General features: G+C 43.8%; 1 protein-coding gene across 4 annotated transcripts; it reads right to left on the bottom strand.

The window, feature by feature from the left end:
- Positions 1–179: 179 nt before the first annotated feature.
- On the bottom strand, positions 180–22,661 carry PRDM4 (PR/SET domain 4). Of its 4 annotated transcripts, none has more exons than XM_084794227.1 (12): positions 22,513–22,661; positions 22,051–22,258; positions 17,764–17,897; positions 15,814–15,999; positions 12,291–13,085; positions 10,233–10,382; positions 9,046–9,185; positions 8,120–8,205; positions 6,908–7,035; positions 6,001–6,315; positions 4,402–4,570; positions 180–542 (listed from the first exon to the last, which is right to left on the bottom strand). In XM_084794227.1, exons 3-12 carry the CDS (start codon positions 17,894–17,896, stop codon positions 230–232), a joined length of 2,415 nt encoding a protein of 804 aa, XP_084650353.1. In that variant the 5' UTR covers position 17,897; positions 22,051–22,258; positions 22,513–22,661; the 3' UTR covers positions 180–229. The 4 variants fall into 4 exon arrangements, with proteins under 4 accessions (XP_084650353.1, XP_084650352.1, XP_084650354.1 ...); XM_084794226.1 differs by lacking the exon at positions 22,513–22,661 and adding an exon at positions 22,338–22,504; XM_084794228.1 differs by lacking the exon at positions 22,513–22,661 and adding an exon at positions 22,338–22,504 and having other exon boundaries at positions 9,046–9,164.
- Between the last annotated feature and the right edge of the window lie 797 nt (positions 22,662–23,458).

The raw sequence follows: 23,458 nt of genomic DNA, 5'->3' as shown, positions 1-23,458 counted from the left end.
CCAAGATGGCATCAAAAACGCCTTTGGAGTAACAGATGAAGACATTAATGCTTCAAGAAGCCAGCTTCAAAGTGCATCCTCAGGGAGAGGAGAACAAATTTGTATCGACTCGTTGATTAACATTAATTTGGAATCATAAATAAATTAAAAAAGAAAATCAAAACACTGCAATGGGTTGGTTTTGTGTTTTCCCAATGTATGTTCCATCCAAAGCAGTTGTTCTTTCCTTTTATTTATGTGTGGACAGAGACTCATCTGTTGAGTAAATAGCACTGCTCATCCTACAGTCGTCCGTCCTTATGGAGTCTGTGAGATCTTCTTCCTCAGAGTCGTCATCATCTTCCTCCTCCTGGGCCGAGGAACTGGAGGTGGGCCCTTTGCAGGTCTTCAGGTGGCGAGTGAGATGGTACTTGGTCAGATAAGCCTTTGTACATTTTTCACAGACATAATCTCGCTTTCCTTCGTGAGAATTGAGATGCTTCTTCAAGTGGTTTGTTCTCAAGAACAGTTTATCACACTTCGGACACTTGATCTGACGTTCTCTAAAAGGAACACAAGAACAATATCTGTCTGTCTGCTTTGGGGGTCCAAACAACAATCAGGCCACACATGCTCCCTAATCTCAGGCTTTTCTAGGAGTTTTTAGAACCAGGCTGCTTTTCCCTTCCCAGAGTTCTATGCAAACAGGACCATCCAGTGTGGGTTTCTTTGAGTATGAAGCCCGGGAAATTCAAGTTGCACCAAGTACCTGTAGTTTGCTCCCTTCCACTAATATGAAGTATTTATAGTCTATTACTGGCTTTTTTTGTTCTTAGTGTATATTCTGGTGGCGACTTTCAGTTTTATATTTTCACAAGCAAGACTCCATGTATTTGAATGTTTTTCTGATTATATATATGGGGGAGATGGGAGGATATATACAGGAGAAATATATACTTAGATCAAACATTCACCCAATTTCAAGGTCAGAAAGATGAGAGCTCTGTTGTTTTCTATACACTAAGCAAGCAGCCCACCACAGAACTATTATCTCTAACCCCTAAACAAATCATAAAATACTGTGTTCACCTCTGAGGGACCAAACTTGAAACTAGCCAATAGGAAAAGCTTCATAAACGATAAAAGAGCTCCATGGAAACATGACAGTAACCACAAGTTACATAAAAAGCTGTTAGTTACAGAACTGTTAGGGCCTGGGGATATAACTTAGTGGTGGAGTACTTGCCTAGCATGTGGGAGACCCTGGATTTGATTCATACCACAAACCTTCACCCCTACCAAAAACAGAAGTATCAAACCTATGTTTAAACCTTTGCAAAACACAGGTGTCAGAATGAAAGGACAGACGCTAATAGAGGCTCAACTGGAACAAAACTTCCCCCCGAATTACACTGACTATGTGCTATTCAGAAAGAAGTGACATCCCTACCTGCCAGAGACATTTTGAGAATTAGTATATCCCATGACTGGATCTTTTTAAAAATAGCAAGACCTCCAGGGGCTCAGGAGTCTGGAGTGTGTACTGCTCTTGCAGAGGGCCTCACTTCAGTTCCCAGTCCCCACCTTGAGCAGCTCTAGGAAATCTGAGGCCCTCCCTCTTCTGACCTCAACATCTGCACTCACATGTACACAAAAACACATAATTTAAAATACAGCTTAAAGAATAACGAGTGTAAGTTTAGCTGTGGCGGTGCACTCCTATAACCCCACTTCAAGGGAGTGGGGGAAGAAAAATGTAAGGCTGGGCCTCTAGTCCTGGCCAGTTTCATTAGGATCCTGACATCAGTTGTTCTTAACACTCGCCATGAGTTTACAACAGGCAGTGTTATGGACTGAGTCTCACCCTACCACCCCTCACAGCCCCAAATTTCTATGCTGAATTCCAAACCTCCAGGGTGAGGTGGGGCTTTCTGGAACTCATAGATGTAGTAGAGAATATGGAGTCTGGAAATGTCTTAAAATAAGAGGAAAAACCTTGAGCTCTTGTTCTTGTTTACATCCCTCGCATCACCTACCTTCCAACTGAAAGACTGGGGGCTTAATAGTGTTATTTCCTCACAGCCTAGAGGCTAGGCCAAGGAGCTGGTGGCTCATTCTGCCAAGCGTCCAACTTCCAGCTAGGGCGTGGCTACTTCCTCCCACCAGGATGCCGCTGTTTAGTGTTATGAGCATCTGCCCTGATTGTAGTACTTAGATGACCCCAGAGATCTTTTGAGCTCTCTAGTTGATATCAAGGTCAAATTTCTCAAAATTTCACACTATTAATGAAGACTTTGTTGTAAAAGATCCTTTATAGGGCCAGCAAGAAGGCTCATCAAGCAAGGCATTTGCCTGAAGCCTAACAACTTGCAAATAACTACGTTTTTAAAAGATTCCTTGTGGTGGTACAGCAAATATAGTGGTGCCTACCTGTGACCTCAGCTAATCCGGAGGTTGAGATCAATCTGGGCTAAGTAAGACTCTCTCACCAAAATAAGCACACAAACAAATAAAGTCCTTTTGAGAGTTATATTATAGATCCTGGCTCCTCAGCTGTGACATGTTTCTGGTTATACTGTGATTAGAAAGCAGACAAAAGAGCCGAAACCAAAGGGACTCTTTAGATTATACAGTTTACAGTCAACTCCCCATCTTGCAGCAGCTGCCTACAACCACTACAACCAACAACCGGAGAAACCATTTCTCATGCTCAGAGCCAGTAAAGCATCCCTAAGCACGCTCCTGCCTGGCCCTCTCCCTCACCTCCATGGCCCTTGGATTACCGTCTGTCCATCTGACACAGTATAGTCTTCACAGGAGTATGTCACCAAATAAGAGAGCCTTTTTCTTAAAGCCCCTCAGCTTACACAACTACATATAGACAATTCATATTGGTGAATTGAACTCTTTAATAATGCTAAATTGTTTCTCTATTAACCATAATTTCAACACACATACACCCTCAGCACAGAACTGCCCAAGCCGGCAGTGGGTAGGGGAGCCAGACCTGTACACAGCTCACCATTATTCTGTGAATGAAATTTAATTTCCTTGGTAGACCATCAACAATGCTGTAGCTCAGTGCAGTGCCTGTCTAGCATCCAGAGCCTGTGCACGGTGCATGCCTATGATCACAGCACTAGTATAATCTTATTAGGTCATCGATAACTACTAGTGAGTTCGAGGTCAGTCAGGGATACATGAGATCTTATCTCAAAAGAGAGATTGTTTATGGTATAAGATCTGCCTCTCACCACGCTCTCCAAAGTACTCCATTTTCTAACAAAAAGAAACACGTTCTAGGTTCTTTACTTTTGTTTCTGCCTATGTATTTTCATACCCTCGCTGCCATCTAAACTATCCTTCTAATTCCTTACCCTTCCTGATTTTCTTAATTCTAACTGATCTTAGAACCAAGCTCAAACTACTTAGGGAGTATAGTCAGATCCCAGGCTGGCTTATGTGCCCTCTTTAATAGTAGAGACTGGACTGCTGGCCTTAAGCTAGACAGCTGCCCTATTATTTAGCTGTATTGCTAACCCTTTATTTTGCTTTTAAGAATTTTTGTTGTTGTTGTTGTTTTTCAAGACGGAATTTCTTTGTATAGTGTAGGCTTGGCTGTCCTAGATCTAGTTCTGTTGACCAGACTGGCCTTGAACTTACAGAGATCCGCCTGCCTCTGCCTTCTGAGTGTTGGGATTAAAGGTGTGCACCACCACCATCCGGCGTTTAACATGTTGCTATTTTATGTGTGTGAATGTTTTGCCTGCATCTATGTTTGTGCACCACTTGCCAGCCTGGTGCCCAAAGAGGCCAGAAGAGCATGCTGGATGCCCTGGAGTTCTAGACTGCTGAGAACCTTCACATGGGTGCTAAGAATCCAGTAAGAGGTTTTTGCAAGAGCACTCATCCTCTCCAGCACCCCTTTAGTTTTGTTTCGACTGGCTTCTTACAATCTGCCTGCCTCAGTCTCCTGAGTGGAAGCAACCACAGGAGTATATCGCTCCGTCAGGCTAAAGTGCTGCTTTTGTATCATCTTCAGAACCCAATACAGCACATCATGCTGTTTACTTACCTGTCACACTTCCCAAACATGGAGCTCTTTGAAGATGAGGATAGTGTCTTTCACCTCTTTATCTCTATCCTCTAGCACAATGCCGAACATCAAAGAGGTCATTTTAAAAACTTATTGGTACATGAAATGTTTTAAAAACATGGATAAAAAATACAAAAACATATGAAAATAAGAACAGGACGAGGAAAGTGAAATCTTCCACAACAAAGCCCTAGCACTGCTTGGTTTCTCAGGACACCAGCCTGTACAAAGGGGCAAGCAGCGATGCTCACTCAGCACCTCAGCTGCAGGGAGGTGCACACGAAGGCTCACTGCCAGCAGGCACACCGTCAGCACGGGCTACTTACTGTGTGTGGATGAGTACATGCTGCTTGAGGTCCTGTCGCCGCATGAACAGCTTGTCACAGTAATCACACTTGAGATTCTTCTCGCCCGTGTGGATGACCATGTGCGACTCCAGGTGAGCTTTCTGGGTGAAAGACTTGTCACACAAAGTACACCTGTAATTCTTCTGACCTGCAAATTAACACAAGCCAGCACACTGACAATAAGCTAACCATATTCTCAGACAAGCAGGCATGCTTGGAGAAGTAGCCCAAGCAAGAGCCACGCAGAACTGACGCATGCCTGGCATTCCTCTCCCTTTGCTATCTATCTAAAATCAGTCTAAGTCATTCCATTTAAAACCTAAACTAAAGCCAGCAAGGCCGACAAGTCTGACCTTACTTAAAGTACACGTATGTCTGTAGCTGGCACATGATACAAGCTTTGAAAGGAAAAACTGTTATCAGTGCCTACCTAATTTAAAAGAGCTTGGTGTTAGCAATGTAACAGCTGACTGAGTGCTTGCCTAGCATACCTAAAGTCCTAGATTCAATTTCCAGCACCGAATTAGCCAAGTATGGTGGTACTTCAGAACTCAACATTTGGGAAGTGGATACAAGGGGGTCAGAAGTTCAAGATCATCCTCAGCAAGCATGAGGCTAGCCTAAGCTAATGAAACTCACTTCAAAAAAGAGAATAACAACAACTCACAAACTGTAGCACCTAGCTACAGGTCTATATGCCAATATTTCCATTGAATAATTTGTATTTTACTTTTTTTTTCTTTTTTAAAAAAACAATATGATCTCACAAAGCAGAAATGAAATCAAATCCTTCCAAGTGTGTTTTAAGAAAAACTCTAGGTCAAAGGCTAGCAAATCTTGTAAAAACAAAAACAAAAACAAAAACAACAAAGGAGGGGGGTAGGAAAACTATAGTGGATGTTTAGCTTCTGCAGGACAAATGGTCTCTGTTCCAACTACCCAGTCTTAATAAAATGGACTGAAGAAGCTTCCTTTTCATGATTTGTAGAACAAATGATTCAATCAGGAAAGTTAAGACCTCACTGGTTATTTTGGAGTATGTATAGGGATGGGAGGACAGCTGAGGGGCTGGAGATGGTGGTTAAAAGCACTGGCTCACTGGCTACTCTTGCAGAGGACCTGGGTTTAGTTCTCTGCACCCTATGGCAGCTCACAACCATCTGTAACTCGAATTCCAGGGATGGATGCCCTCTTCTGTCCTCCACAGGCACTGCATGCTAATGGTATGCACACAGACAAAATATTCATACACGGAAAATACAAAAAAGAATCAATTTTTTTTAGAGCTGGCTCCCATAGTGTTTAGAAACTGAAAGTTCAAATATTGAAACTGGGCTCCTTCATACTGCACAGTAAGATTCCTTAAAAGTGAAATGCCTTTTTAAGTGGAGGTGACACCCTTAGGGGCCTTAGGTATCCACCTCACAAAGCTTACCTCCCAATGTCATCCCATAGCTATCTGGATATGTTCTATGACGTATTACAACTCTACCTCCATAATTTCTTCCTGTCAAATCTTTATGGCTGCAATTTCTAACTACTATAAAAACTCCAGGCCAATGGTTCAATACAGCTTACCTGTGTGTATTTTGAGGTGTGTCCGTAGGTTGCTTGGATCACTAAAAGCCTTGCTACAAAAATCACACTTGTGAGGCTTCATACCCATATGACCCATAAAGTGAACGTGGAGTTTGGAAGGAGAGATAAAAGCCTGAGGGCACATTGAACACTTCCACTTCCTTTCTTTGCTGTGGCTTGGCCCATGGGTGCTGCTGTGGCCCTGGCTAGGGAGATGGTTATGGATATGGCTGGTCAGATGAGCTTTGAACTCTGAATAGGAATTGCACTCCTTGCCACAGTTACAGAGGTGCACATCTGGGTGTTCAGGAACACCTTTAAAAAATTAAATCAACATCTCCTGTTACTTTAATTTCAAGATTATTCTTGACATTAATAACTGACGATTACAATTTCCACTTCTACCAAAATGTCTATCTTGCTCACTACCAGTCAAATTAAAATGCCTTGTTCGGTGCCATCTTCCGATCATTTAAAATAGTGCACCAGGGCACACAAGAAGCACTTGGTAAACATAAAGCTGATACTGACTTTTTTCCTGGAGAAGTCATTTACATTTTGTAGTGCACAAAAACTCTTAAACAGACCTGCCAAAGTGACACAGTAGAAAGAGAAAAAAAACAAAAACAAAAAAACACACACATTAAATCAAACCCAAGGGACTTTGCTAACTTTTAAGAAGTTCAAAAAGAAGTTTATGGGATTTACAAGTCCCGATTCAAAGTCCTACAACAAAAGAAACATCTGTAGCATTGACCTAGTGAAGAACTACAGAGTTCTGTGGCCTCGCCCACAGAGCTAGCAGCTTGCTTTCATAAAGCTGCCACTGTAAAATCATTAGCAAACACTCTTCCTGGTCACTGATGGCACTGCACTTGATTCATGATAAAAAGTTTCACAGACTTACCAATCTGCTGAGCATAATCCCGGCTATAATAGAAAAGAAGTTCATTTTCAGGAGGGATGTCTTGTGAGGTACAGAAATAGATTTTTCCATCATGGGGATAGGCCACCAAATTCTGTTCTTCACGGTTCCTACACAATCATATTTAACAGATCAAGTGTGAGAGAAAGGGCCTTATTATGTTGCTCAGGCTGGTTGCAAACTTCTGGCCTCAATTAATTTTCCTGGTTCAGCATCCCAAATAGCTAGGGCTCCAGGTAGGTAAACACCACCACACTTTTCACTCAGCACTGTGGATCCAACTAAAGCTTTCCATATACCAGCCCAGCAATCCTATTAATAAGCTACATCTCCTGCCCCTTGAGTACAGTAATTTTCAGATAGATATTCACCATGTCATAACCTCTACAGATACATACTTATCGTGTCATAACTTCTACAGCAGAATCCAATATAAAAGCTTAGACAGAACTGTTTTCTCTATCATTTCTGTAACTCTAGCCTCCCTATCAGGGATTGTGAAGAGACACTTCTTGCTTTAGTACAAAGGTGGCTGGCTATCCCTTCTAGTCAGAAACATCAGTCTGTTACTAGATGTAAAATGAGTAAGTGCCAAGGCATGGGAAACTCACACATGTAAGCCCAGCACCTGAGAGACATAAAGGACTATTACAGGAGGATTGCTCCAAGTTTCAGGCCAGCATGAAGATGAGATCCTACCTCAAAACAAACAAAAGACAAATAAAACAAAGTGTGCCTGTTTATTTTGAGACAGGGTCCCAATCTGTATTCAGACCTAGAACTTGCTATGTAGCCAAAAGCAGCCGAGAATTTGCAGAGATGCTCCTGCCTCATGCCTGGGTGCTGAGTAGTTTAGGCATGACAAATATATGAACATAAAATGCTAACAAAAATTAACTCCAATAATAGCCTGAAAAAGACTATCAGTAATATGATGAGGCATTTACTTGCAAACTCACGGGTGACCATATCATTCCTCACTGGCCAGAAGCCAAATAAAATGTTTATTTAAAAAAGACACTTTTTTTTTTTACAGTCACCACCAGTCAGCTACAACTAGAATGAAAACGCTACAAAGGCTCGGGCTTTAAGGACATCGAGGTGCTAGTGGTAACTTGTACGCTTCAGCTCTTTCTTACTTTATGCAGTTTCCTATCTGAATGAGTATGGTCCCATCACCTAAAGTACCCTTACCTGGCCTTGCGCACAAACATCATCCAGTTACACTCATTTTCATCAGTTGTAATGATGTAGAATTCTAGGACGCCACTGTGGTATATCTGCCAACAGAAGGCAAGCATACATGCTAGATAAACTGGAGATTCTCTCAAATACCACCATTATTTCACCACTCCTCCTATTCCCAGAAATACAAGAGCGAGCATGAGAGGTCTTTAGGTGCTGCTCAGTGTACAGAATGGCTTCACTCTTAAGTACTTTTGGCTAAAAAGATAAGATCAGTCTACTTATCTATCCATCTTTATCACTACCAGGCAGGCACAGTGGGAACGACTGTCTCCTATGGACAGAGGACCAACCTACCCACTTTTCCAGTCAGACAAAAAACCTGAAGTCCCTATGACGCACTGGCTCACCGTTTCAATCCTGCACCCGTTATTCTTTAAGAGTCTATATAAATATGTTTCTATTATAGCTACTGATGTCAAAACCGTATATTCCCACTAGGAAACTAGAGAAATAATTGCTAACTTGTTCTAAACTGTTTCTTAAGCCAAATATTTGCAGGATGTTTAGTTAACTAAACAATAACTTTTAATTTGTAAACAAAGTTCACAACCTCAGCAGCCGTAAGAAATCAAAATGCATAAAGTAATTCAAATTGGCTGAAGACAGCCTGGTGGTTAAGAGCAGCAGCTACTCTCACAGAGAATTTAGTTCCTAACTCCCACACGGAAGCCCACAAGCCTCTATAACGCCCGTTCCAGGGGCTCTGACACCCTCTTCTGGCCTCCATATGTACTACACACAAGTGGTACACAAACACAAAATAAAGATACATCCAGGAGGCGAAAGAGGAGGACTCAGAGTGTGAAGATAGCTTGGGCTACAGAGAAACAGCAGCAACAGTCTAAAGCCAGAGAAATTTCTTCAATACTCACCTTCCAAACATGGTTAACTGCCTTGTCTGTCCACTCTGCTACTTCCATGGAGTGGCTCTGCTGACCAATTAGAGGCCCAAAGCAAGTCCGCACAGGAATGGTTTCTGCAGTCCATACACCTATCAACGGAAGGACACCAACTACACAATGACTTACACAACTAGTAAGGGTATTGAGACAGAAGCTTAGCCCACACAAGCAATCACTTGCTCACTAACGCTGACATTCTTCCTGTGCCACCAATCCTGAGACAGTTAAAGACATGTAGAGCCTAGCCTGCAGTCACAGACAAGGGCAGTAAACACGCTCGTCATGAAACCCTGATGGACCCGCGTTCCACCCACAGAATTCCATTCCCAAAAGTTGGCATGGCATCTATGCACCTGTACTCACACACGTGTATACTATTACACACACAATAATAAAACTGAATTGAGATGCAGAAGCAAAATCAAATTCCTGTTGTGTACACATAAAACCTATGTCCTTCCAAACATATTTTAGAATAAGCGGGGGAAAAAAAAGACCAAAACACATTTTATCAAAAAATAGCAATTTCTATAAAATAAGTCAAGCTTCTGAAGTCTCATGTGCTTAGTGCACTGTGTGATTATTGTCTAAGTTGTTCGTTGCTTTCAAGATTCATGCCCAAGCTGCAGTCAAATAATAAACCAATCAAATCTCGTACCTTCAAAAGACTGGCACAGTAATTCAGAAGCTGCACTAAACTTAGATGTGGGTAAGTATGCCTGATAATCTTGATTCCTTCCTGAGGAGTGCTACACAGGCACAAATTCAAAAATCCTGCTTATTGTCATTTTATCTGAGGTAAATTTCCCATGTTTTAGTAGAAAACAAAAACAGGTTTCAAGGAAAATGGTGGTTTGGGAGTTGTGAGTGGATGTGACAGCTAAGAACAGAGGTCAGCAGAGACTCAAGCCAGGATTTGTGCTTCCGTTCAATTCTGACTTTCAGGAGAAACTTCCCACCTAAGTTTTCATGGGCTTTGCTGTTCTCACCATCAGAGAAGTCAACTTTTCCCTAACATTTACAATTTCATTACCAAATTTTACAATTTTAAGCCACTGAATTTTAGAACAACGAATCACTAGGTACACACATACTTTTACAATTCTGCCCCGTATAGGAGACCTGAGGGATTTTGTGGTTTCTTCCTGTATTCTTACCAACTTCTGTTCCCACAATGGACTGGCGGAGAACAAGCTGCTTCGGGAGGGAGAGTCTTGCTCTGCTCTCTATTGGTGTGTCAGGAACGAAAGTCACTGGTCCATGTTCAGGGCAGTCTGAGGGGTAGGCTCTGTCACACAGAGTGCACCCTGTAGGCAGCACATGTGAAAGACACGCATCGGTATAGTTCACATAAGCTAAATTACCACTTGGTACCAACTGCTAATTACTAAACGCAACCAGCAAAAAGGGTCTTAATTACACTTACTATAAATCTGAGACTTTTGGGTGTGTGTATGTTTCAAGACAGGGTTACTCTGTGTAGCCTTGGCTATCCTGGACTCACTATGTAGACCAGGCTGGCCTCGAACTCACAGCGATCCGCCTGCCTCTGCCTCCCCAGTGCTGGGATTACAGGCGTGCGCCACCACGCCTGGCTAATGAGACTTTCAAGATTAATACCGAGAGGCTACTCACTGACCAGACCTTCTTGTTGGTTATATTCAGCAGCTAGCCTGTACCCTGACCAGGTGTTTCGTCCCACTGCCACGGCATGATTCTTGCCTTTGTGCAAGCCCTCCCGAGCCCCACCAGGGCTCTCCACTGAGCACCTTGCATACCCAATCAGTGTCTCAAGCGAATTCATCACTCCCTTCTCCCCTACCTCTCAGCATAATGCTTACGTCATCTCTCACTCGCGCTTTCTCCTTAGCACCACCCTTTATCCCACCTTACAAGCACTGTCCGTTCCACAGATGTTCTGCTTTCTTCATCTTAGTTACTCCTACTATGGTAAAGTGTTGGGGGTGCTCTGTATTCGGATGCTAATGGCTGCCCACCTGTCCCTGTTGTGTAAAACTTGCTCTACCAATTAAAGTTGATTGGTTAATAAAAAATACTGAAGCCTGGGATTTGGCAGAGGAGAGGGAGGCAGAGGGAGAGACTGACAGGAGGAGGAAGAAAGAAAGAGGTTGTGATGGGTTAGTGTGGAGAGATGCACATAGCTGGATCAGAATGGACGGAGGGAAGCAGCCCACATGAAGAACATTAGCAACTATTTTAGGGTCATGGATAGCAAGTAAGCCAGATAGGAATGACTAAAGCAGGTGGCCTGGGATGGAGGCTGGGAAGTGATAGGGATAGTGTGGAGGGTTAACATCTGCCCAGTCCCAGGGGAAACGAGGCTATTCTAAAACACAGTCTGTACTGTCTGGGTAGACTGCCCCGTCCTTGCATCTGGCAGAGCGCAGCAGACAGTGAGCACATGGAAGTTTCTTGCATGGATGAAGCACACAGTGAAACCAAATCAACCATTTTTATAGTTTTTTTTGTTGTTGTTGCTATCCAATAAAAAAAATTTCTACATGCTCAACTGTAGTAATTTATATACTCTTAAGACAAACCACTGAATATCAACCTACATTTTCCCATAGTTATAAGAGTGATCCAGCAATGTTTTCTTCTGGCATATGCTGAAAAAACACAATGAATATCACTAAGATTATCTGTGTTAAGTCTTACTCCTGTAATGTTCTGGTTGGGTTAATACCTTGAATATTCTAGAGCTAAATTTATCAGTAAAATATAGACATGAGTATAATGTCTGTTTATTCCAGGGAGTCACTATAAGAACTAGTAAGCTGTGAATATATTATTTGATGTGAAGAAATGACACCAGATAATGTAAGGACAAATGAGGGCAAAGAAAAATTCTAAAGTGAAACTCCTTTCTATATTCCCTTAACCAGTAACAGATTATAACAAACACTAGCCAGGACAACGGCATTTTAAAACCACTATGTGGGATCTGAAGAGATGACTGCAATTAAGAGCACTTGCTACTCTTGCAGAGGATGCACAGTAGATTCCCAGAACCCACCGGATGGTTCACACCACGTGTAACTCCAGTTACAGAAAACCTAATATTGCCCTAGCTTCTGCAAGCACTAGGCACATTTGTGGTACATGTACATGCATGCAGGCAAAACCCCCAAATGCATACAATTTAAGAAAATGAAAACGACTACTTCCAGAAGAGAACAGTGAAGCACACTTACAAATTGTAAACAAGGTTGCCATGTTTTCCTTGTTTGAATTGGAGTCTTCCATTTGCAGTGAAGGTGGTACAAAAGTCAAGCTATCGGAGGGTACATCTACATGACCTGTCCCCATAGCAACCTCTTGCGTGATGGAAGAGACAGCCACAGGCTCTAGGCTAAGGCCAACTTCATGGAGGGAAACAGATTCTAGGGAGGCAAGGTTGTGTGAGGTAGAGAGTGCCACGCTTACAGAGTTGGTGCTCATGGCCACAGTATGGATGGAATCACTGAGGGCACTGTCTGACATCCCATTGACCCGATTTGCAATGTGGTCTGTCTCCATGACCACAGGAAGCTCCAGACCACTCCCATGAATGGGTATCACACCACCGTGACCTACAGTGTCTGCTGTAAGATTGCTGCTCACAGAATCCACAGAGAGAGGTTCATGGCTTCTGGAGCCATTTGGGATTTGGGAATGTTCTCCTGCAACACCGTCCATGGTAAGCTCCTCTGCCATTCCATCTGTGGAGATTGGGCTGGTAACCCTAGAAACATTCTCCATAGTGATCGTTGTGTCCAATGCCACGTCATGGGCATCATTAGGATGAAGACTTTGGGCACCATGTGCGTTCACAGAGCGAGAGTCTATCGAAACAACGCCTAGTTCTAATCCAACATTTCCATTGGCCTGATATGGATCTAGTGATGAAGGGTTGTTGGTGATAGATAATGCTGTATTTCCATCAACATTTATAGAGTTGGGGTGGATATACTGAGGAGGCGGTCTGTCAGCTAAGTAAGATAAAATGCCTGAGAAAAGAAGAGATATCAGAAATATTTAGCACATTGTTAAATATAAGAAATTCCAAGTACTAGGAACCATTTTCCTTACAAATATACCTAAGTTAAATAACCTGCTACTTCTTTAATTAATACAAGTAGTACACATGCCATTCTGAGTACCTCTATGAAACTCAAATCCTAAGCACATGAAGCTGAACTGAAGCCAACTAGAAACAACTTAAATAGGACCAACCTCTAACAGTTATGTGGTTGCAATTCATTGGTTCTAAAATGCTAAAAGTTGCTCTACAAGAAAGTATGTAAATAAATAATAAATAAGGGTGGGGATCAAATGTGGGGAGAGCAGGGGGAGGCCAGAGGGCTTAAAGAGAAAAGGAAAACTGAGGGAGGGGAATCTCTGAGAAAAGCTGGAGACCTGTGACAGGACAGGCTCCTGAGAGGGTATGGGGTAACTCTAGCTGAGACTGCTAGTAGTGAAGGTCGTGGAGACTGAAGAGGCCACCTTCTAGCCAGACAGGACTCCTGGTGGAGGGAGGGGAACATGAACCCACCCACAACACTTCACCCTGCTTACAAGATGTGCAGGGATGAAGACAGAGAAGAGACTGAGGGAACGTCCAACCAATGCCAGGCCCAACCTGAGAGCCACCCATGGAAGAGAGCCAACCCCTGACACTTCGCTGTGCTTATAGATGGGAACCTAGCATAGCTGTCCTCTAAGAGGCCCCACTGAACAGCAGATCAAAACAAATGCTGAGACTCACAACCAAACATTAGGCAGAGCGCAGGGAACCTAGAGTTAAAGGAAGGATAGAAGGACCTGCAGGGGACAAGAACACCACAGGAAGACCAAAAGAGTTAACGAACCTGGGCCCAAGCGAAGATCATGCATGGACTGGATCTAGACCCTCTACAATATGTAGCCGATGGACGGCTTAAGTCTTCATGTGGGTCCCCTAGTGGCACAGGGGCTGTCTCTGACATGGACCCTGCTGCCTCCTTTTCTATCACTTTCCCCTGGCAGGGCTGCCTTCCCAGTCTCAGTGGAAGAGACTGCACTCAGTCCTGATTCGACTAGATGTATGTGGGGTGGGTTGATAGAGGGGTGGGGCTCCCCTTTTCTGAAAACGGGAGGGGGTTGTCTTGCATAAAATATTTCTTTTACAACCTTCCCTAAATGCTTGAGTGTATTTTGTAAATACACACAAAGATACCCCTAACAACATCAGCTACAGTGACAATAAAATCTGGAAAAACCAAGCTGCCCAACAAATACAAGCTCATGCGAACTGCTGATCTCCCTACTTCAGCCTTCCAAACAATGAAGCACAGGGGTATGCGATTTTAAAAGACCATTATGGGTGTCAGGCCTGGTGGCACACCCCTTTTAGTCCCAGCATTTGGCAGAGGCAGGCAAATTCTGTGAGTTCAAAGTCAGCATGGCCTACATAGTAGTAAGTCCTTAAGGCAAGCCAGGGCAACATAGCCTATTTCCAAAAAGGACAAGAAGGGGAATTAAAAAATCATCCAGTAGGAGAAGAAAATACTAAGTGAAAAAAACCACACAACTGAGGAGAAATCAAGGTCTCAATCATGAAAAACTGTAACAACTAATACTCCAAAACTGAAGACAGAAGTGCACCAGAAAGATAGATGTGGCTTCCTCTTTTCCCTGATTGCTAAATTTTCTGAAAAGAGTATATATAATATTTAAAACAGAATAAAAAGTCAATAAACTTTAAACAGGGCAGATCACTGGTAAACTACAAAAATTAGAGTTCTGAACCACTATTAGTGATCATAATTCACTTTATAAAAAGACTGATCATAGGGAACTGGAAGATGGCTCAGCAGGAAAAGCACTGCTATGTAAGCATAGGACCTGAGGTTGGATCCACAAAGCCCACACATAAATTTCAGGAATACATGGTGGCCCACTATAATCCCACAGATTACTGAAGCAAGGTAGTTAGATACACTAGTTTATTGAATCAGCAAGTCCTGAGTTCAGTGAGAAACCCTGCTTTAGTATGTAAGGCGGAAAACAACTGAGACATTAACATCCAGCCTCCACATGAACATGCATCAACACATACCTGTGCACTCATATGCATGCATGCACACCACACACCCACACACATTTATAGAGTAAAAAAAAAAAAAAAAAAAAAAAAACTAATGTGAACCAGACATAGTAGAGCTCATCTGTAATCCCAATACTAAGGAAACAGAGGCAAAGAAAACAACTCAAAGTGTGAGGCCTACCTTGTCTTCATAGCAGGTTCCAGGGCTACAAGCAAGACCCTGTCTCAAACCAGTAACAAAAAAAGCCTCATGCCTGGAACCTAACACTCTGAAGGTGGAAGGCAAGAAGATCAGGAGCAAAGGTTTTCTGCTATATAGACAGTCAGTTGCCCAGTCTCAAAATAAAACGGGCTTCAGAGGAGGCTCAGTGGTAAAGTGCCTTAAGAGCACGCATGGAACCCTAGATTCAACCCCACCACTTCGAAAAATTAAAACAATTTTTAAAAATTACCTTAATCAAACTGTTTCCTTAATATTGAACTGTATGCATGTTCTAAGCAAAGCACAGAAATAGCAACAAACCCAGAGCTTGCTATCCCCTGACAACAGAGAAAAGGATGTTAATTCTCCTTTCCAGAAGCTGAGGTCTTAAGCTGGTTCCACCTCCAACCCCCTCCCTTCCCCCACCACATGTAACTATAAAACTTACCAGGGAGAATGGTTCTGAAGTAACTGCTCTCTAGGTGAGGGTAAGGTGGTGGAGGTAGGGTGTAGTTTCTTTCAGGTAACCCACACATCACTCCTCGGTCTCCAATGCCCATGGGGAGCATCAGAGACAAAGCCGAAGGCAGAGAGCTCAGGGAGGGACCCAGGTTTGGAATGGCCACTGGGAGACCTTAAAAAAGGAATATTTTTCTTAATTATGATTATGTAAAAAATACTGAGAAAACTCTTAGAATTTAGAAAAATAAATCTCTCCCTGGGAGCCTCTGTAACCCAAGACATTACTGGGTAACATCTGAAATATAACCAAGCAGTCCTAGTTCGCAAATTACTTCTGAAAAAATAAAAGGTTTATTTGGCCCAGGCTGACCTATGATCCTCCAGAATAGTAGGATTACAGGTGTGCATGACCAAACTTGGCCCTTAAATTAGTGTGTATATGTACACATCAGGGGTTTTGTTTTTTTTTTGGTTTGTTTGTTTGGGTTTTGGTTTTTGGTTTTTGGAGACAGGCTTTCTCTGTGTAGCCCTGGCTGTCCTGGACTCGCTTTGTAGACCAGGCTGGCCTCGAACTCACAGAGATCCGCCTGCCTCTGCCTCCCAAGTACTGGGGTTAAAGGTGTGCGCCACCACGTCCGGCCCATCAGGTTATTTTTAAAGTGCTAAACTCATCCTCCAGTTCTGTTTCTCCTAAGTACAAAAACAATTAACAATCTAGTTTAAATATCAGATAAGAGAATGAATTATGTTAAAAACAAAACCAACAAAACAAGGGTCTGGAGAGATGGCTCAGCAGCTAAGAGCATTTGCTACGCTTACAAGGACCCAGACTCAGCATCTGAGCACCCACATGGTAGCTCACAACCATCACAAATTCAGTTCCAGGGAGTCCCTATTGTGTTTTCTGTGGGCACCAGGCACATATATGGTACACAAAAGTGATCCCAACTCTGCTTCATATCATCATAAAGAAGCACCATGTTTTCAACAAGAATCAGACAAAACACACAAGCACACATAATAAAGATTAATTTTTAAAAATTTCTTTTGATGACACTTTAAGGAAAGAGATGCTAATGTCAGTTAATCTGATTTGGCGGCTGCATTTTACTAGTTCAGGATATAGTTTTCCACAAAGAACTATTTAAACATCTTTTCTATATTACTTAAAATACTATACAAAGTCCGATACATTACAATGCTATATGTCCTTAAGAATCAATAGCTTATTCATGTCTTATTTCAATAGGAAAAGAAAACAAAACTGGACAGACAGTAAAAGGGTTTTCAGAACCAGGTGTGGTGGCACAGGCCTGTAATCCCAGCACATGAGAAGTAGAGCCAGCAGGGTCAGGAGGGCAAAGCCATCCACCAGATTATATTAAAATTGGGGCCAACTCAGGCCACATAAGACATTCTCAAACAAAATTTCCCCACAACAAAAAAGAAAGTTAGTGTATTAAGGAATGGCATAGGGAAGAAAAAAAAAAAAAGGAATGGCATAGGGAAGACCAAGTTTCCCCTCCTGTGTTTGAGGATGTGCGTGCTCACAGAGAAGTCCCCATAGGGGCTCCACCTTTGGCACTACCTTCCCATAAAGGCAGGCCTTGTGTATTTCTACAGATGCTCAAATGCTTTAGGAACTTACTGAGGAAATCTAACTAACTGCCGTCTATTAGTTAAGGACATGATGTCTAAGTGTCAACCAGATGAGTGTGAGAAGCCCCAGATAAAAAGACAAGTCAGTTTCGGCTCTGGATGAAAGAGACTAACCCAGAAGAGACTATCAGGAAAATCCTGCTGCTTTCCTCCTACTAGGATGCTGCAACTATACAGAATATTTTGCAGCAGGCACTCATTAGTTTCTCTGTACTATCCTCAAACTTATTCAGAACTGAATACAACGTTGAAATGCAGTGGTCTCCCTCCCACTCACCTGGGGCAGGGATGGCACTGTGAGAGGGAGAGGCAGCCAAACCCAGGTGACTTCCTGAAACTGGCAGGGCATTGCTCACAGAGGATGAAGACAGCTGCTCCATCCCCACTGGGCTCAAGTTCATGTCATTCATCCTACGAAAAAGCACACACAACCACTGTAGCCACATGTTAAAAGAGCCAAGAATCCAGGGATGGGGAAATGGGACCTGAACAACTGCCCTTTATGCCTATGACTCTGAAACCACAAGGAACTGTATGATTCAAAGGTAACTAATGCATGTCAATACTGTACACCGTACACAGGTCTTGAGTTCAGTCTGTCTTGTTCTGAAGCCTACACACAGCATCCAAACACATATCCATATTCGGCAGCACAAGTTGCTGTGGCTTATTTTGTTCTGTTAAATAACCCTTTCTTCTCATGGAAGTTACTCTCTCCATTTGGCTTATCAGCTCAAACCAGTTGTTTTTAGACATCATCCTTTAACATACTTGAATAGTTTTCCTACCCTTTTTTATAGTAAGTGAAAAGTTACCCTGGGGTCTGACTCAGATGGCATAAAGAAGCACCATATTCTCCCTAAGAATCAGTATTTTCTTAAAAATCTGTATCCATAACTCACTAAACAATAATCTCAATGCCCTCACAGATTGAGGTTCACACAGCTTTGCTAGAACTCTACTAAAAACAATTCTGGATTTTCACACTAATCCTGCAAATTAAGGTAGATGAGGAATTAAGAGTCAAAGATACAACATATGTCTCAAATCACAATGTAGTTGTCAGAGGTATTCCAACACATCGGCCTCTGTTAGTACACAGACCATTTCAGAAGGCTGAAGAATCAAGCAGTGAGCGTTTCTGTACAGTCCATCCTGCACTGTCACTAAAAGAATCTTAGAAGAGCAATATTGATGTGAAAAGGCCATTATCAGCAGTTGTTATTCAAGGGCATTAGTTTTAGCGAGGTGTAGTGGCACAGAAGTAGGGAGGCTGAGGCAAGAGGACTACCAGAACTTACAAGACTCCCATGGATGGCACGGCAAACTCTACACTACAAAGTCTACGCTACATAGAAAGATCTTGCCTCAAAAGTATATAGAGCTGGAGAGATGGCTCACTGGTGAAGAACCCCTGCTGCTCTTCCAGGGGACCTGAGTCCCCAGAATCTGTGTTCAGTTCCCAGCATTCACATCAGATTACTTCATAAACTTCCTATACTGCAGTCCACACCTCCTATGGCCTCAGAGGGCACTGGCATATACTGCATAGGCGCACACACACATAATTAAAAATAAATTTTTCTTTCTTTTTTTGTTTTTTGGTTTTTTTTGGGTTTTTTTTGGGGGGGGGTTGGTTTGGTTTTGGTGTTTTTGAGACCAGGTTTCTCTGTGTAGCCTTGGCTGTCCTGGACTCGCTTTGTTTTTTGGGTTTGTTTGTTTGTTTGTAACAGGGTTTCTCTTATAGCCCTGGCTGTCCACGACATGCTTTGTAGACTCTGGAACTCACAGAGATCCACCTGCCTCTGCCTCCTTGAGTACTGGGATTAAAGGCATGCACCACCACACCTGGTTCAAAAATAAGCATTTTTAAATATATACACCTGTGTTAGTTTCTAATCAGAATTTAGAGAGCATCATACTATCATTTACAGAGGCTAGACAGCAGGTCACTCAGAGGAGCTCTCCAATGACCTCTCATCCTTACTCTGCATTCACTGCAACAGATTCTTCCTGTGAGCCTCGGATGTAAGAAACACCGGGAAACTGATTCACTCCTGCCTCTCCTACACCTCATATTTTGAAGCTGTTAGACAGTAAATCTTCACTGTCAACCTCAGTGGACTTAAAATCACATGGGGACACACCTGTGAGCGTGCCTACGAGGGCGTTTCCAGGGAGGGTTTCTTGAAAAGGTGTGCACACACTGAGTGTGGTTGGGACACCTACATTCAATGGGGTAGGATCCTGCACAAAATAAAAATGAGAAAGCGGGCCCATCACCAGCATTTCTCTTTGCTTCCAGATTACAGGCTGCAATGGGACTAACCTCCCCCATCACAGTAGATTGTGTCCCCTTAAACTAGAAGTCAAATAAACCATCTTCTCTTAAGATGTTTATCATGTATTTTGTCATGGCAACCAGAGTGTTAGCTAACCCAGTTTGTTATCTTTTTTAAAAAATTAACATACATGTACCTGTGTGAAGGGGGCTGAGGATGTGTATGGCGGTCAGGAGGTAGTTCTCAACTTCCAGGCTGTTGAGGCAGGGCGTCTCTCGTTGCTGTGCTACCTTCAGACTAACTGATCTGCCAGCTCCTGGGTGATCTCCTGTGTGCCTCCCATGCCTCCTAGGAATGCTAGAATTACAGATATACACCACTGCATACGGCTTTTTACTTGGGTTCCCAGGACCTAACTGGATGTGTCAGCCTCCCTACACAGCTAGTGCTTTTACTCGCTGGGCCATTTCCCCAACCCTGGATCTCAATCCCATTTTAGTGATAAGAAAGACTAGATGTTGAGGTTTAAAAACAACCTAAAAATCATGTAACTAGTCAGAAGTACACCTCAGTTTTGAATTCAGACCTTCCTTAAGATTCTCAATCTCTTAGCCCAGTTAACAATCTACAGACAAAACTGTCTTTGGTTTTACAGAGTCTTATGTACATTAGGACCTGGCTGAACTGTGGGGTGTAAAGTCCTACACAGACCTGTTTAGATGACACTATAGTATCCATAGGGTAATCACAAAACTACCTTTTGGGCATCAGCTAAGTAAGAAAGACCTTAAAGCAGTGCCCACTCATCACCCTGTCCACAAAGACTGCTAGGCCTACATGACAAATGAAGCACACTCTCTGAAGGACCATACAGCAACAAAAGGACGTCATTTCTCACAGAAGAGTAGAAACTCCTTGTAGCCTAAAGAAGCCACTGGTACCTTAACTCACAAAGTTTCTAGGCTCCAGCTAGTTCAAAGCAGACTTCTCTAGATTTTCCCAACTGCAACAATATGTAAAACAACCATCACTGGAACCGCAAAGCTTACAATACAACATACTGATTATAGTAAATTATTAGAGCAGAATTCAGTGTGTGGCTTCACCTCCCGTTCTGAAACTCCTGAAGGTTAAACTATATAATGGCAGAATTAAAAAAAAAAAAAGTATGAAATCCCAGACCCTTTCAAACAAGTCCAAATCAGAATTAATGCCAGAGGCTTAACAGATTTGTGCTTTGCTGTGAGATCTCAAAATGTGACGACCTCATCAACCATAAACCAAAGGTAAAAAGTACTCAAGAGACAGAAAACATGAGGAAGGCAGGCGCACTGTGGTTCTCAAAGGGCTTTCTCATACAACAGGGCAATGCCATTCTACCTACCTGTCTCACATCATATCCTAAGAAGGCCTAAAGTCAGGATACAGAGTCGTTTTCCTCACTGGTGTCTTTGGCAAATCATTCTTAACCGTTTTTATGTTTCTAACCGACCTACGGTAAATCATGTGTTAGTTGCGGACCTCGTCCTGTTTTCTGGGAATAACGTGGCAAGAAACTTAACAGAAACACGGCCACTTTGCAAAGCTGCCATAACTTCGGTCAGTACGGTTTCTCGTCCCTAAACAGCCTTTTAAAAGGCTCTGAAAAAGCTGGGCGTGGTGGCCGCACGCCTTTAATCCCAGACACTCCGGAGGCAGAGGCAGGTGAATTGCTGTGAATTCGAGTCCAGCCTGGTCTACAAAGTGAGTCCAGGACAACCAAGGCTACACAGAGAAACCCTGTCTCAAACCACCACCACCACCCCACAAAAACAAACAAACAACAACAACAAAACTCTGAAAAAAAATAGCAGCTAAATATAACTCCGCCTTTGGTTTGTTTCTGTGCTGTGCTGGCACCATACCTTCTAATTCATGAGGCTTGGACAATTAATAATCACCGCACTCCACTATCCTCGGCTACGGTAACTCGCAAACTAAAAGGAGAAGGGTGGTGCTACTCCAATAACGGACAGCCCAGATTAAAATAGTAAAAGCTACAATAACTCAGGGAAAAGTTGCCAAGCTGCTACCAATGTGTGGCTACTCGGGCACAATCACTCACACCTGGACACAACTAGTACTATGGATTTATTTATTTATTTTTTTTTTTGGTGGGGGAGCGGGGGTATTGGGTTCAGGTGTTCAGATCTGTTTACACGCCACAAGTGTATCCCCTGGAAGGCACCCAAACAAAGACCGTGTCCCCGGAGGTGTCCGCGCGGCTCTCCCGCCCTCCTCACCTGCGCGTTCAGGGCAGGGGACCGGCGTCCAGTCAAGGAGCGCGCCGGGGCCGGTGTCACGTGCTACCACATCCCGCCGCTGCCCGCGCCTCCCCGGACCGCCCGACGTCTCCGAGGGCCGGCGGCTGCACTCCGCGCCGAGTGCCCGGCATGCTGGGCGGCGCCCGGGGCTGTTTTTCCGGAAGCGCTGGCAGCCGGACGGGACGGCCTGGATAAGGAAGAAAAGCGATCAGTCGTGGCCTTTCCCTGCCCCGGCCGCTCTAGCCCGCCCCGGCCGCGTCGCCCACCTGAGGCCTCCGCTGAGGAGCACCGTCCCAGCAGCCTGGTTCTTCATCGGGCCAGAAGCCCGCCCGGGCGCCCTTGCCCTCCCGGGGACCCCGAGCCCCGTATACAGCTCCCTTAACGTTTTCCCGCCCGGCCTCCACCCCCAGTCAGGCCCACCGCCTTCCTCAAGAGCCTCACCCTTCGGGAGAGCGTTTCCGGCTTCTCAGCCACTCGGGACGTGTTTCCGGCTTCTCAGCCACTCGGCGGACGTGCAACCTGTCCACTTGCCTGCGCCCTGACCCTCCCTTCCGTACCTGCGCACCGACTCCCCCCTCCGACCCCGCTCTGCGCGTGCGCAGCGCAGAGCTCCGGGAATGGGCAGGCTTCAAGTCACTTCTCGGAAAGTGTTGCCCCTGGGTTCCTATCCAACCGGGCGACCCGCCGTTGCTAAGAGACCAAAACACGCGCTAGAGGTGCTTTCTGAACTCCAGTGTTCTCCAGACTCTGCTTTTCGGTCCTGATGGCATGTCCTCGAGTAGGGAAGCAGGAATCTATATAGCACAATATTATGAAACACAGGACTAGCCCTATGTGAAGTTTTCCATGTCTTAAAGGATGGTGTTGGGATTTGTGCAGGTTTCCTTCTCCTCCTCTCCATGCCTTTCAGTCCCCACTGCACAGGCAGGCGCAGTGCTGAGAATTGAAACCACATCACCTGCTCGGTAGCCAACGTTTTACATACACGAGGATGGGTAGCACAAACGTGCATGTGGACGTTGGCGAACAGCTGACAGGCATCTGTTCCCTCCTTCCCACCTGTGGGTCCCAGGGATCAAAAGGCCTTACCCACTGAGCCACGCTGTCAGTCTATATGTGACAGCTTCTTAGACCACGCAGTTCATTAGTCTGTACTTTAAGTACTTATCCAACACAATATGTGTGTATATACATATATGTATATATGTACAAAGACATAAGTACAAATGTTCCTTGCAACTTTGTTAATAATGATCTTTAACCCAATGTGCATCAACCAGGGAATTGTTAAGCCAGATCGCTGCAGTGAACCGCTAGGTAGCAATAAAAAGGAACAAGCTATTTGCATGCAGGTGGACCTTCAGCCACTCCCTACACTAAATGAAGA

The sequence above is a fragment of the Acomys minous genome (assembly GCF_964271855.1).
Source record: "Acomys minous genome assembly, chromosome: 9".
Classification (NCBI taxonomy): Eukaryota; Metazoa; Chordata; class Mammalia; order Rodentia; family Muridae; genus Acomys; species Acomys minous.
The sequence above is the reverse complement of the archived record's forward strand: the minus strand, read 5'-3'. Positions and strand labels throughout refer to the sequence as shown.